The 14,657-nt window shown below is 55.9% G+C and overlaps 1 protein-coding gene across 1 annotated transcript in view; it reads left to right on the forward strand.

Annotated features, from left to right (window-relative positions):
• Window positions 1–2,323: 2,323 nt before the first annotated feature.
• AXIN2 (axin 2) overlaps window positions 2,324–14,657 on the forward strand; it is a gene marked incomplete at its 3' end in the record, with an annotated part of 28,473 nt that continues 16,139 nt past the window's right edge. The window contains exons 1-3 of the mRNA XM_080713644.1: window positions 2,324–2,366; window positions 4,000–4,948; window positions 12,466–12,606. Coding sequence (XP_080569770.1) covers window positions 4,134–4,948; window positions 12,466–12,606 — 956 coding nt within the window. The 5' untranslated portion in view covers window positions 2,324–2,366; window positions 4,000–4,133. The remainder of the gene's footprint in view (window positions 2,367–3,999; window positions 4,949–12,465; window positions 12,607–14,657) is intronic.

Here is a 14,657-nt window from a genome sequence, read left to right on the forward strand (position 1 = left end):
ACTGCAAATAAATAACAACAGCTTTGGGGCTGTGGCTCAGAGGTAGAAAGCCTCTAAGTTCAAGCCATTGTCAAAAAATAATAATAAACAGAATAAAAATAAAGTTTTGAAGGCCTAATGCAAAGTCGTACACAGCTCCGATAAGGCTATGCTCTTTGACTTCTTAGATCTCTGGTTCACTGTGTGTGTGTGTGTGTGTGTGTGTGTGTGTGTGTGTGTGTGTGTGTGTGTGTACACATGTGTACACGTGTGCGTACACATGCGCACGCGCGCTGGGGATTGAATCCAGGGGCATTCTACCTCCATACTACATCCTCAGCCTTATTTTATTTATTATTTGGAAATAAAATCTCACTAAGTTGCTGAGGCTGTCCTCCTGTCTCAGTCTCCCAAAGTACTGGAATTACAGGTGTATATAAACCCCTCTGGCTATTTTTTGGGGGGTTGAACCCAGGGGCATTCCACCTCAAGCCCTTTTTATTTTTTATTTTGAGCCACCATGCCTGGCTCACTCTTTGTCTTTTACAAGAAAGAAACATTTATTAACTCACCACAAGAAGGATCATTCTACAGCAATAGATGAATAAATCATTCTGGGCCTAAGGCATATTTTCTTATTTAAAGGAAGAAGAAAGGTTTGTGGCTTATAAACGTTTTGGGGTAATGTGGAGAGAAATCCAAAGGTGAGGAGGGTGTGAATTTTCAATACATTAAAACCACGTGTCAAGCCGGGCGTGGTGGCGCACACTTGTAATTCCAGCGCTTAGGAGGCTGAGACAGGAGGATCGCGCAGGTTCGAAGCCAGCCTCGGGTACTTAGTGAGGCTCTCAGCAACTTAGCGAGACCCTGTTTCCAAATAAAATATAAAGTAGATCTGGGAGTATAGCCCGGAGGTAGAAAAGCCCCTGGGTTCCACCCCCAGTACCACAAAAATAAAACCACATGTCGATGGGTCAAAGATGTTCTGTGTCTCTTGAACACGTAACTCTGGGAGGAAGATGGGTGCCTTTTGAAAGATGGCATTTAGCACGCGGGTGTTACGGTCCATGTTGTGTGTAGTGAGGGTTCTGCCCACCAGGCGATGCTGGGAGGTTGGGGAAAAATCTTCGGGAAACTGAGGCACGCTCCCTAATGGGGTGGCAGGGAGCCTCTGCAGCGCCCAGGCCTGTGCTGGCGCATTCACACGTTTACAAACGCAAACCATCCACCAGCTGTGGTCCTGTATCTACCCAAACTCAGACCCGGGGTCGGGGTGGGGGTGGGGGGCGCGGGAGCTCCCCGTGACTCCCGGCCACCGATCCCGGGGCTGGCACTCTTTTTGACAAGCCCAAATTCCCAGGGAAACTTAAATAGAGGTAGCAAAGTGTTTGATGATAGAAAAAAAAATTTTTTTTTTTTTCTGCTGGCTTGCAGTTCTAGCGATGGCCAGATTGCTGCGAGAAGAACTGTTGCATTCCAGAGCTGGAGGGGGCGAGGGCGGGCAGGGGGAGGAGGCCAGAGCCAGAAGGCCGGAGAACTTGAAAGACGGAATCAAAACTCCGGCGCAGAACGTCCGGGGGGCCGCGGGGGAGGGGGCGGGCCGGGGGGGGGCGGAGGCGGGCCGGGGAAGGGTTAACGCGGGAGCCGAGCGTGCGGCGGGGGCGGGCCGGGGCGGGGCCGGGCGGCGCGGGCGCGGTCCCTTTAAGGCGGGCGGCGCGGGCGGCCGAGCGGCGCTGTGATTGGCGCGGCGGGATCACTGGCTGCCGAGCCGGGCCCGGGGGAGTCGGCTGGAGCCGGCTGCGCTTTGATAAGGTCCTGGCAACTCAGTAACAGCCCGGGCGCCGGGAAATAAAAATAACCCCGCCGCGCGATGGACGCGGGGGCCACCCGGCGGCCGCCTCCCGGGCCGGGGGCCTCGCCGTGAGAGGTGGGGGCGGCGGCGGCCCCCGCGGGGCGCTTCAAAGGCGGCCCCCGGGAGCGGGGGGGGGCGCGCGGGGGGCGCGCGCGGGGCGGCGGGGCGGCGGGCGCGGCCGGCGCGTACCTCCCTGCCAGGACCGCGCGCCCGGCCCGCGCCTTTGAAGTGCTCAGTTAAATCCACAGCGCAGTTTTTGTTGGAAGCGCCCGGAGGACACTGGGTGCGCCGAGCGGGCGGCCGCTGGAAACCGGACCTGCGTGCGGAGCCGGCCGGGCGGGGGCCGGGCGGCCGCGGCGGGGCGGAGGCGCGCTCCGATCGTTTGCATAAAAGGGGCCGGGGGCCGCGCTCGCCCCTCCGCGGAGCCGCGCGCCCTATGCGCCCGCCGCCCGGGCCGGCCCGGGGGTCCCGGGGCAGCGGCGAGCCGAGCCGGGCCGAGCCGGGCCGAGCCTGCCCGGGGAGCGCGGCGGCCACGGTGAGTGCGGGGCGGCGGCGGCGGCGGCGGCGGCGGCGCTTTGATGCGCCGGGCGGCGCTTTGAAGTTGGCCGGCCGGCTCCGGGGCGCGCTCCGCCGCGGGGCTCGGCCGGGACCCCGCCGCCCCCTCCCCGGCGCGGGCACGGGCAGCCCCCGGGGGTCGCGGCGAGCCGGGTGCGGGGGGCGCCCCGGGAGGTGGCGGGGAGGCCGGCGGCCCCTCCCCGCCGCGATCGCGCCCGCCGAGGCCCCGCGCCCCCGGCCCCGCTCCCGCCCGCGCCCCCGGCCCCCGGGCGGGGAGGCAGCGACTCCGCGCGTCGCCATTTCTGGACCAGGCGCCGGCTTCCCGGGCTCTTTCTGGGTCGCGGCGCTGGGGACCGACCCCCCGCCCGGGTTCTGGGGGCGACCTGCCGGGCCGGGGCCGGGGGCTCGCGGAGGATCGGCGGCCGCGGCTTCCAGGTAGCGGGGCCGCCCCACCTCCCCGCCGGGACGCCGCAGCCCGGCCACTCCCGGCCCGAGGTCCCGGGCAGGGGTCCGGGCACCCTCCCCGGCCGGGTCCGCGGCCTCGCACCGGCCCCGGGGCCCGCCCCTCCCTCCCCAGTCCGATCCTTCCCGTGCTGGGGAAAGCGGCATGTTTATTGGCTAGATAAGACTTTTTTTTTAAATTTATTTTTTCTTCTTTTGGAATAAAAGAGACAGGCTTGAGATGAGTGGAGTTTGGGATTGTTGGCACAGGCGGTAGTAGCGTGAGACGGCTTCTGATCCGGTTTTGTGGGGCTCGCGACTCCGGGAGGAGGAGGTGGGGTGGGGGTGGGGTGGGGGCGGCGGGTTCTGAGGCGTCTCGGCTGCCTTGCAAAGTTTGAAGATCAAAGTCTCGACTGAGCAAGTTGGTTTCGGGGGGCAGGGAAGGCAGAGGTGGATACCGAGCGGGATTCTTGGGGAGTAGGCAACGTTTGCAACTGAGCCGGGGGGTGGGGGGGTGCATGCTGGATCTGGAAGTCCGGGAGCCCCTTATGCCTCTGCGGAGCGGCCTTCTTTTGGGCCAGGACCTTCTATATTTTTAAGGGGTGGGAAGGGGGGGACGCACAGGGATGGCTGGGTGGGTGGGGGGAATGGGAACCAGATGCCGGGGAAGGGCACGTTTGGAGCTGGAGTTATCTGTGCCGAGCGGAGTGGGGAAATTTGCCGAAATTGGTTTCACCTGCACACCGCCGGGCGGCTGGGAGTGCGCCTCCTCGGGAGCAGATGCTATCGGAGGGGGGCGGGCTCGGCTGCCCGGCGCGCGCACCGGGGCCCAGCCGGTTTGGGGAAGGTTGTGTCTTACACCTCCCTGGTGCCTCCGCCACCACCCGCTCCGGCTCCCACCTCACCTTCCCCGCCCCTTTCCGCCCCCCTGCAAAAAAAAAAAAAAAAAAAAAAAAAAAAAAAAACCGTGTGCGGGAAGCTCAGATTTCGCCTTTGAAAATGCTACGTCGCATACTTGAGATGGGCACCTCGCGGATAGCTGTGTTGCTTGATTTGAATTTGAGGAGTTGAAAAGCCTGTTTACTTTCTTGCTTTGATGTTGGGTAGATCTGGTTTTGATTAGATCAATACCCTTTTCTCTCTCCCCACCTCCCCCTCCCTTTTCTTTCCAGAGAGGAGGCTCAGATGAGCTCCTGCTGACTTGAGAGAGAGGGAGAGAGACCACGCCGGTTGCCGAGAGGAACTGGAAGAAGAAGAGGAAAAAAAAAAAGGACTACCAAACTCAGTGAGGAAAGCTGAATTTACCATGAGTAGCGCTGTGTTGGTGACTCGCCTCCCGGATCCCAGCAGCAGTTTTCGAGAGGATGCACCCAGGCCCCCAGTTCCGGGGGAGGAAGGGGATACCCCACCCTGCCAGCCTGGGGTGGGCAAGGGCCAGGCCACCAAACCCATGCCTGTGTCTTCCAATGCTCGGCGCAATGAAGATGGGTTGGGAGAGCCCGAGGGGCGGGCATCCCCGGACTCCCCCCTGACCAGGTGGACCAAGTCCCTGCACTGTTTGTTGGGCGACCAGGATGGCGCGTACCTCTTCCGGACTTTCCTCGAGAGGGAGAAATGTGTGGATGCCCTTGACTTCTGGTTTGCCTGCAATGGATTCAGGCAGATGAGCCTGAAAGATACCAAAACTTTGCGAGTAGCCAAAGCCATCTACAAGAGGTACATCGAGAACAACAGCGTCGTCTCCAGGCAGCTGAAGCCGGCCACCAAGGCCTACATACGGGATGGCATCAAGAAACAGCAGATTGATTCCATCATGTTCGACCAAGCGCAGACGGAGATCCAGTCCGTGATGGAGGAAAATGCTTACCAGATGTTTTTGACTTCTGACATATACCTCGAGTACGTGAGGAGCGGGGGAGAGAACACGGCCTACTTGGGGAACTCGGGCCTGGGGAGCCTGAAGGTTTTATGTGGTTACCTCCCCACCCTGAACGAAGAGGAGGAATGGACTTGTGCGGACTTCAAGTGCAAACTTTCGCCCACCGTGGTTGGCCTGTCCAGCAAGACCCTAAGGGCCACGGCGAGTGTGAGGTCCACGGAAACTGTCGAAAACGGATATAGGTAAAGAGTTTGGCAGGGCCCGGTGGGGGTGGGGCTTGGGGTGATCTGGACTTTGCAGATGTTTGGAGTTAAAGTAGGGTGGTGGGATGAGTGGATGGATGGATGGGTTGGGTGAGCTTTGGAGCTGACAGGTCTGTTGAGAGCTAGGACCGCTGGTCCTGAACCCTTTGATCTGGCTTTATGTTGTTGGGGGGGGGGCGTCGGGGGCGGTGATGCCAGCACAGCTAAATACCTACAGTCTTCAGAGCTGACCTCAAACAGTGGCAGGCAGCATTCATTAATGTGGGTTACTTATTATCCTGGGCTAGAGTCTCAGAAGGGGAGAGAGAGAGAGAGAGAGAGAGAGAGAGAGAGAGAGAGAGAGAGAGAGAGAGAGGACAGCAGCTTTTGATGCCTGAGTCACCAGACCCACTAAGCACCGGTTTGGGAAGGGGTCATTTCGCCACTAATCAGGCAGGCGGGCAGCTGGGTGGTGGTGGAGGCCAGGAAATAATGTCCGCACCCACAGAGGGGTAAGTGCGAATCCTTTGAACTTTTAGGTTGAGATGAGAGCCAGCGAGATTGGCTTAACAACCAAGCCCATGGTCCTCTTTGTAGAATTAGGTAGTTAACCAGCAAGAAGTGCTCCTAACCTAGGGCGGCTCCTTCCCCAGTGAAGGGCCCTTAACCTTAAAGTGGGCTGGTCTCTGAGTCTAGGTTTTAAATGCTTGGGAGCCCCAGAGTTGATGGCTTTGTTACTCGGTGCTGGTGGAGAAGAGACGTTGGTCCAGGAGGACTGGGCACTGGAGTACTTTCTCTCTCTCTCTCTCCTTTTTTTTTTAGGCTTCAAAGATTAAAAAAAAAAAAAGTGCTTTACAGAATTGCCAGGTCTTAAGATTCTTGATCTTCGCAGGCAACTTCAGACCTCCTGTTAAAATGGTTTTTTCTGTCTCTTCCCCACTTCCAAACATCTGAAGAGAGAAAGCACCTCTTAATTCTCGGTTGTTGCTTAAGACATGCAGGGGAGAAGGCAGGATGCCACTTATTACTACCCAAATGGCTTTATCTTGCTACCCCTGTGCATCTCACCAGTGTTAGGATGCAACCTGATAGTTACCTCTGGAGAGTTCCTTCTCTTTTTAGGGCGTGGCCTCCAGTGTCTGGCAGCAGGGAGGGGCAGGCAGTCTCTGGGGTCGGAGTAGCTAGATCTGAGTCTAGCAGCCTGTGACTTTTAAGAGTGACTAAAAGTGTCACTGCTAGCTGGAAGGGGAAGGCGCTTACTCTAGCCACCAGGGGGCGCCCTGATAGCTCTGGGAGCCAGTTTTCCAAGGCTCCAGACATCTGGTCTACACTTAAATGGAACCGAGTTGGCTTTTGCAAGGAAGCACAGGAGGACATGAAGGAGTTGTTTCAGCGTCTTTGAGCATAGGAAGTCGGCTGTTTGGGAGGAAGATTCTGGGTCTGGCTTCTGCAGCAAGGCAGTCGCTGGGCACCTGCCATTCCTGCCAGACTCTATTATGAGGACGTTTGGGTAAACTTCCAGCTTGGCAATCAGAGTGGAGACTCCTTAAGGCCTGTGGTAAGGCAGCTCCGTCTCCGGGGACGTCTGTGACGGTGGAGCCTCTGTGTGTCCCAGTGTCAGCCCCAGAGCGTCACCTTTTATAACTAGCAGTGTGTAGTTTTGCGATGCCACCAATAAGAAAGCACCCCCCAGGCGGACTCAGCTGTGACTCCTGTCCTTGAGGGTGTACCATGGAAACCGGCCTTGGGCCAGAGCTGTCTCCAGCATTGAACTTGGTGGGAATCACACCCGAGAAGCTTCTGAGGTGCTTTCTCGACTGTGAGCTGGGAACGACTGAGAGGAAAACTTTTTATGCCCTCTTGGGAGTTTCCATTACTGGATTTCATATATGGTTTCCCGCTGTTGGGCGGGAACAGAGCATTTTACCTGGAGTACATGAAGCCCCTATGTCTTAACTGGGCATTGTCAAAGAGAATTCAAGAGCTACCTGAGTGGTCTAACTTTATTTTAACCTGCAAGATACTCAAGTGTGCGGACGGTACATTGTTACCCAGAGGCCCAGGTCCTAGCCCCGGTCCCTCACTACCTGGGTCGAAGCCTTTCTGCGCCCTTCAGTACAGTGGGTGGGCCACCAGCCCTTTGGTCTATGTCACAGGATTGTTCTTAAGATGAAAATAATAAACACGAAAGCCTTTTGTACATGGGGAATGTTTTGAAAAGCTGTAAAGTGTTATAATTAGCATAATAAATGATAATAATTGGGCATGTGAGAAGGGCAGCCAGGCCTAGTACGTCATTTCGGGCTCACAGTTCACAGGAAGGTTTGGTAGGATCCTCCTGCCCCGCTCCTCCACGCCTCAGCTTTCTCTCTAAGTCTTTTCCCAGCCAGGTCTTGGAATGTAGAGGTCCCATCTCACTCACAGGTGTGAGCCCATACTGCCTTCTGCAGGTGCAAAGGTCCCCGGCAGGTTGGGCCCCAGAAGTTAGTAAAATGAATGAGACAGAAAGCACCAGCCTGCTGGGGGCTCATGCTCAGCTGTGGGGAGGCCAGGTCTTAGCCATTCAGCGCCCAGGGCTCTGGCCGGCCTTCCCAGCCCCGTGTTTACCTTGGGCGCTCAAAGGAGCCTCATTTTTAACGACTTGTTTGTGCCCTTACTGATTGGGTGTCTGGTTTAATATAAATAGTTGGGACGGAAGAGCAGGAATTATGCCGGGAGGGAGGGCTCTGGTTTTGCTGGTATGGTTGAGAGAGGGATGCCTGGGCTTTTGATGGTCCCTATAAATAACCGAAAGCAAAAGTGTGACCTGTTGGTGGGAGCCCGGGTGGAGTCTGGCACGTAGACACATGCGCAGTGTCAGGTGTGCGTGCCTGCGCGGAGGGGGCCGTGGGCTCGGGCGCTCCGCCCAGCATTTATTTTGGGAAGGAGAATACAGTGCTGGCAGCATGGAGCGTGGGCCTGGCCCTCCGGCGGCGGCGGGCTCATCTGCCTTCCATTGGGTCTCTGTGCGGGGCCCAGCAGATGCTCCCCCGCCCCCAGGGCTTCCTGTGTTCTGGAAGAACTAACCAACCAAAGAGGCCCGTTTCTTTTTTTCTTTTTCTTTTTCTTTTTCTTTTTTTTTTGTGCAAGGCCATTGGAATTGAGCTTGGCTTCAATTATCAAAGTGGACCATGCCATAGGAAAGAAAGGCTGGAAGCAATAGTTGGTGATTGGAGGACGAAGCTCTGCCGAAGGCATTTGGCGGAGATGCACTTGTCAGACCTGCCCTGGTTCCAGAAGGCGCTGACCCTCCCGCACACCCCTTGATCTGCCTTCCAAAATGTTTGTCAAAGTGGGTGTTGTCTTTTGGGCAAGAACCTTGTGTGTGAATCCTCAGAGGCTCCTGGAAAGCCCTTAGCACAGCCTTCAAAGCAAGTCTCTCTCTCTCTCTCTCTTTTTTTTTTTTTTTTTTTGTGTGTGTGTGTGTGTGTGTGTGTGTGTGTGTGTGTGTGTGTTACTGGGAATTGAATCTAGGGGCATTCTGCCTCCAGTCTATACCCCTAGCCCCATTTTTATTTTATTTTGAAACAGGGTCTACCTAGGTTGATGAGTCTCATTCCTTGCTGAGGCTGTCCTTGAACCTGTGATCCTCCTGTCCCGACCTCCCAAGTACTGGGATTGCAAGCCTGTGCCACCCTACCCTGCTGAAGCAAGTCCTTTCTAAGTTGCAGTGTTGTCCCCCCCCAACCCCCAGGAGGCCCTTTGAATGGGCCCCGTTGGCTCTGGGCTGTAGGGGTAGGGCAGGGGCCACAGCTTCTCACCAGGATAGAGATGAGGGTGGCTCAGCCTGGACCTGCCCTCTCCTGGGGGTCCCAGCAGCCTCTGCTGCCTGACGGGAGCTGGCTGCTTGCCTTGCCGTGGCCCCGCCCAGCGTGGGATGTGCTCAGCAGCCCCTCTGCAGGAATGTCAGCCCTGGGAGCCAGGCAGTCCTGAGGGTAATCGGCATCTGGGGGCAATTACTGCAGCATGGTCGACTTCTTTCTTTCTTTCTTTCTTTTTTTGTAAGTAATCACAAGAAAACAGCTCTAATCCGTTTTCTTAAAATTAAGAGGCGCTTTTGAGAAAGTTCTGGGTGCCTCAACATCGAGTTTCTGCCTCTCCCCACAGCCCTGCCCTCTTCCTCCACTTCATCGTGTTATGATTGTAGGAAAATCCAAGTACTTTATTGCAGTCAACTGAGTTAAGAGCACTGTATTCCATTTTTAATTACTGCCCACACAGTAGCCCTCTATTTTGGAAGCGGAGGGAGCTGAGTTTATTTTGGGATCGTGTGTGAAAGAACTGGGTGCGGGGCTGTGCACACATGGGGTTTGAGTTTAGGTGTCTTTTTTTTGTTGGGGAGGAAGGAATTTCGATTGAGTCATTTTCTCCCTATGAAGGCCTGAAGTATACGTCTCACATCTGAGACATTGTTGATGTGTTAATACCGCCACGATAGCAAGGCAGAAGGGATGGAAAGTGCTTGAACGCTATTTAAGGCTGCTTTGGCCGTTTTGATCTTGCGCTGTGCCTCTTTAAAAACTTCCCAGCAACCCCTGTGGTAGAGCCAGGGCTTTCAAGGAAGCACACTCCACGTGCCACAGCTACTTTTGGTGTTGGCGATACACGTGGAGGACAGGAACAAGGCCCTTCGTGGGGCGTGCAGCCTGGTACCTGGGACCGGCTTTGGACAGGGAAGCACACAGCACTCCATTGTGATAAGTCATGGTACACACGTGAAAGGAATTAGTAGCACATTTGAGAAAGCAGAGGCTGTTTCTGTTGATGGTTAGTGTTCTAGAGTTTGACTGTGGTACCCCTGGCTCCAGTGCACTTGCTTGCCCGACTCTCTGGAGGACAGGAGAATGTGGTACGGGCAGCCATGTTTGAGTGGTCCTTTTCACCCTGTGGGTGGTCCAGTCGAACCATGGCTGAGCCAGCACCTGCCCTCAGAGTGCGTAGAACCTGTCCGTCACCGGGTTCCTGGTCTTTTCTTGCCCACCTGCTCTGAGGCAGTTGCCCCATTCTAGGACCCTAGAGAGCTGAGGACTATGGGCAGTTGTAGACGTGGGGGCTTCCTTGACCCCCCACCCCCATCTGCTCTCACTCCGTGGGTCTCTGACTCTCTTTTCCCCTTTCTGTCCTGTAAGGCCCATTGCTCGGTTCTACTCAGGCGGTGGGAGGGTTAGCAGGGAGCCTTCCTCCTTTCCAGCTTCTCATAATAAAGATGCTTCCACTGAACCACCCCTCCCTCAGCCTTCTCTTCTCTAGAAAAGTGGTCATCTCCTGGGTTCTCATTCACACCTCAGGTTTGAGGCTCAGGGAGGAGGAGAAACACCAAGAGCTAACCATTCCCAGGGACTCTTCGCCAGGTGGCAAGACTCCCTGCCTCTGTAGATAGCCACGCGGCATCCTGCGGGGACACGTTTGCACCTTCTGGTCAACCCCGTCATTTTGGACCTCATGTCTGAGGTCCGGTTCTCCGCTCTCCTGCAGTCTAGAGCAAGATCAGCTGGGTGGCCATGGCCCCTGCTCCACCCACTCAGGGCTCAGGGACCCCTGGGTGTGGTCATGAGGATTCAGGGAGACCACAGGGCAGCAGCTGTTCACAGAGCACCTACTGTGTGCCCGCTGAGTTCTCGGTGCTGGGGTATGACAATGAGAAAGACCCTGTCCCCATGCAGAAGGTGCCACATGCATACCGAGTGCTCAGTCCAGGGTGCTCCTGATTCTTATTAACATTTCTAAACTTGAAGGCAAGGGCTTAGAGACGTCCAAGCTTCATTCTAGTGACTCCAGCTGGAGTGTAGGTGCCCTACAAGCAGGGCTGTGGCTCCCAGGTTCTCTTCCATCCCCACTGTCTCATTGAGACTCTTCCACTAAGTGTGGCCCGCTGCTTCGGTGCTTGAGCCTGCTTCCAGGCCCCTACACCTGGGCGCCAGGCCTCCTGACCCCCCCTCCAGGACCCCCACTGTCTCTGGTCTGAGGACAGTGTTCTAGGGCCTTTCCTGTCCCCCATCCTGGATGTCATCTCTTCAAGCTTGTCCATCATGACGTGTCTCGCTCCATCCATCCCAGGAGCCATCCCCAACATCCCTGCTGGAAACTTCTCCATCATCTGAGCTTTCTAAAAAGTCTTCAAGGCTAGTCCATATATATATATATATGCTGGTACTGGGATGGATGGAACCCAGGGGCATTCTGCCTCTATATTCTAGTTATAGCCACAGCCTTTTTTTTTTTTTTTTTTTTTTTTTTTTTTGGTGGTACTGGGGATGGAACTCAGGGGCATTCGACCTCCAAGCTACACCACCTGCCCTATTTTTTATTCTTTATTTTGAAATAGGGTCTCACAAAGTTGCAGAGGACCTCATTAAGTAGCTGAGGCTGTCCGTGAACCACGATCCTCCTGTCTCAGCCTCCTGAAAGCTAGGATTACAAGTGTGTACCACCATGCCCGGCTAGTCCACATATAAGAAGGCAGAAAGTAAGAACCCATTGGAGGACTCAGTGCCGTGCTCTCCAGTTCAGCAGTGAGGCCCAGAGCAGGCGCTGCGTGGCTGGGACCACCAGGGCCTCATCTGTGAAATGGGCGCAGTCCAGCGCGCCTTCCTTCCTGAGTGCCTATCTCCCTCCTGTGACACCCCTGCTTGATGACCGCTTGCCCCCACCAGGCCCTGGGGGCCAGGAGACCAAGGCCTGAGGGTGCTGGACGCAGGTGACTCAGAGGAGCCCTGTGACCTTACGATCCCTCGGCTGCCTTCACAGGCCGCTGCTGTGTCCAGAGGGCAAGCGCTGGCTTCTGAGCTGCTCCTGCTTCCTCCTGGCCGGTTCTTTCCTGGGGCCTCACCTTGGTGCACCCAGTGGAGCTCACCAGGGTCTTTGAAAACTAGGGTATTGCAGGAAGGGTCCCTTCCAGGACAGCTGACCTGTCCCCTCTCCCCTAATGCCCAAGGTCACAAGAGGAATGCCGCCCAGCAGGAGTCAGGCACACTGGAGAGGAGATCGAGAGGGAGCCATGTGGACCCAGAGGCCCCTGAGACAAAAGGGCCAGAGACCTCAGGCGGAGGGGCCTGCGCCTTCTTTTGAAACCCCGGGAGGAAGGCCTGGGTGGGGAAGGGGCAGGGCAGAGGCCCAGGGAGGGATAGGACCCCCAGCGCCCGCTTGAGCCCTACGCCCAGGGTCAGAGTGGGACGGCCATACTGGCTTCTAGTCCGCGTCTCTGGACCAGGCTAACAGACCGCAGATGGGGAGGGGGTGTGAAAGATGTTTTCGGGGGGCCGAAATTGTATCCTCAGGGCCAGGCTTAGATGTAGAAGCCAGTAGGAGGAAGACCCACTGAGGGAGACCCCTCTGGGGAGGGTCAGCCCTTGCTCTCTGCGTGGGCGGCCTCGGGGAGACCCTGCCCTGGCGTCGGCGCAGACGCGGGCTCGCGCCCTCGGTCGACCCGGGCTTCTGTGAGGAGCAGCAGCCCCATCGTGACTGTGCTTTTCCCACAGGCCCTTCAAGAGGAGCGACCCCGTTAACCCGTACCATGTAGGTTCTGGCTACGTCTTTGCGCCGGCCACCAGTGCCAACGACAGCGAGCTATCCAGCGACGCGCTGACTGACGACTCCATGTCCATGACGGACAGCAGCGTGTAAGTATCCGGCTTCCCCTCTGCGTGTGTGGCAGGAGCGGGGGCCCCCTCGGGCACCCTCACTCACCCCCACCTGGCTCTGGGGGCCCCTTCTGTGCGAGTGGGACCTTGGGGGTGGGGGTGACAGCATCATGGTGCTGATTAAGGAGAGCTTTGAAAGTTGGGATGGAATTGCGACAGGAAAATCAAAGTACAGCAGAACACTAAACGGAGTGTCTACAGATTCCTTGAGTTCTTTTTAAAAAAAATAAAATCCCTGGTTGTCCCCCAGGGAACAGTTGCTTGGCTGGTCTTGAAACCCGGGTGTCCGGTCTTCAGAACCAACAGGTGGGACTCGGTAGAATTAGGAGCATTAGTGTTGAGGTGTCCGTGGCCTCTGGAGAGAAAGGCTTTGAAAGTGGGATTAGAAAGCCCGATCCCTCTAAAGCGCTCCAGTGTCCCCTGCGGAAGTGTCTGTGGACACCATTCAGTTGGGTAAGCGCTGATAGAGCACCCACTCTGAGGTACTGGGGAGCCTACACAGAGGCCCTCTCAAGTAGTCCAAGCTGGGCTTGGTGGCACTCGCCTGTAATCCCAGTACCTGGGAGGCTGAGACAGGAGGATCGCGGGTCCAAAGCCAGCCTCGGCATTTAGCGAGGCCCTGCTCAACTTAGTGAGACCCTGTTTCCAAATAAGAAATAAAATTGGGCTGGGGGGATAAGGTGGAGGTAGAATGGCTCTGGGTTCAATCCCCAGTCCCCGCCCCCCAAACTATCGGAAGGCATCATGGCCTGGTGGGTTCCAGCAGAACGTTAGGGGCGGTCAGGCTTTCCACTGGGTGGCTGGGAGCCAAGAACGGTTCTCCCTGGGTCCTGGGTGCAAGGGCGGGGCTGGGTTTCCCTGCCCCACCTGCCATCCCTGAGGTCTGGTTCAGGAGATCCCAGTGGACCCTGGGCCTGGGCACAGCCCCCTCAGACCCCCCCCCTCCGTGCCCATTCGAGGATCGCCATTCTAGAAATGGTCTTTGGAGGTTCTTGAGCAAGCGTTTTCAAGCCGGAATTCCTCCTGCCACGGCAACAGTTTTGAAAGGCGAGCCTGTCCCGTGGCGTGAGTTTTGGCATACTTATTTAGACTTTCCTCCTTTTAGCTCCTTAAAACTGGACCATCTGTTCTTCCCTCTGGTTTGAAACTGTCTGCTTTCCATTGGCCGCTGACCTGTCGCTCGGCCTGAGGCATGCGGCCAATTGGGGGGAAGTCAAGGAGGTTACTTTGGGACTCTACTGTTGACTTTCCTGGTGGCTTTTATTTTGTTAACCCAAATTCTCTTTGTTAGTAAAGGGCAAGAGGTCCTTAGGGTGAAAAGTTCCAATTTAATAAGTGAATAGCGTTTTGATGTTATTAAAAATGGAACAAGGGTAAACGTCACACCTGCTATGGAGGAAGGAAGGCAAGGCTTTGGAGAAGTGGGTTTCCCATATTGACTGAGCTCTTCAAGTGTCCATACTCTTTTTTTTTTTTTTTTTCCTGGTATTGAGAATTGAACCCAGGGACATTCTACTTCCAGGCTACATTCCCCAGCCCTTTTTACTTTTTTTTTGTTTGGAAACAAGGTCTAACCAAGTTGCTGAGGCTAGTTTTGAACCTGTGGTCCTCCCGTCTCAGCCTCCCAAGTACTAGGATTACAAGTGTGCACCGCCACACCTGGTTCAAGTCTCCATACTTGAGAAAGTTATTCTCTGATGGACATATTCTCTTTTTGGGGATGGAACCCAGAGGCATTCTACCTCCAAGATACACCCTCAGCCGTATTTTTTATTCTTTATTTTGAAACAGGGTCCCACTGAATTACAAAGGGCCTCACTAAGTAGCTGAGGCTATCCGTGACCACCTGTCTCAGCCTCCCAAATGCTGGGATGACAAGCGTGCGCCACCACGCCCGACTTGACATGTTTCTTAAGACACATTTGGCTCTATCTTTAATTTCAAGGCTTGTTTTCATACTGTGTTGTAGCATTTTCTCATAGGCTGATGTTGTATGAAGTCATCTGCCCCTAAGTCTGATCACTGGTTTT

Source organism: Muscardinus avellanarius, assembly GCF_963383645.1.
Source record: "Muscardinus avellanarius genome assembly, chromosome: 16".
In the NCBI taxonomy this organism is placed as follows: Eukaryota; Metazoa; Chordata; class Mammalia; order Rodentia; family Gliridae; genus Muscardinus; species Muscardinus avellanarius.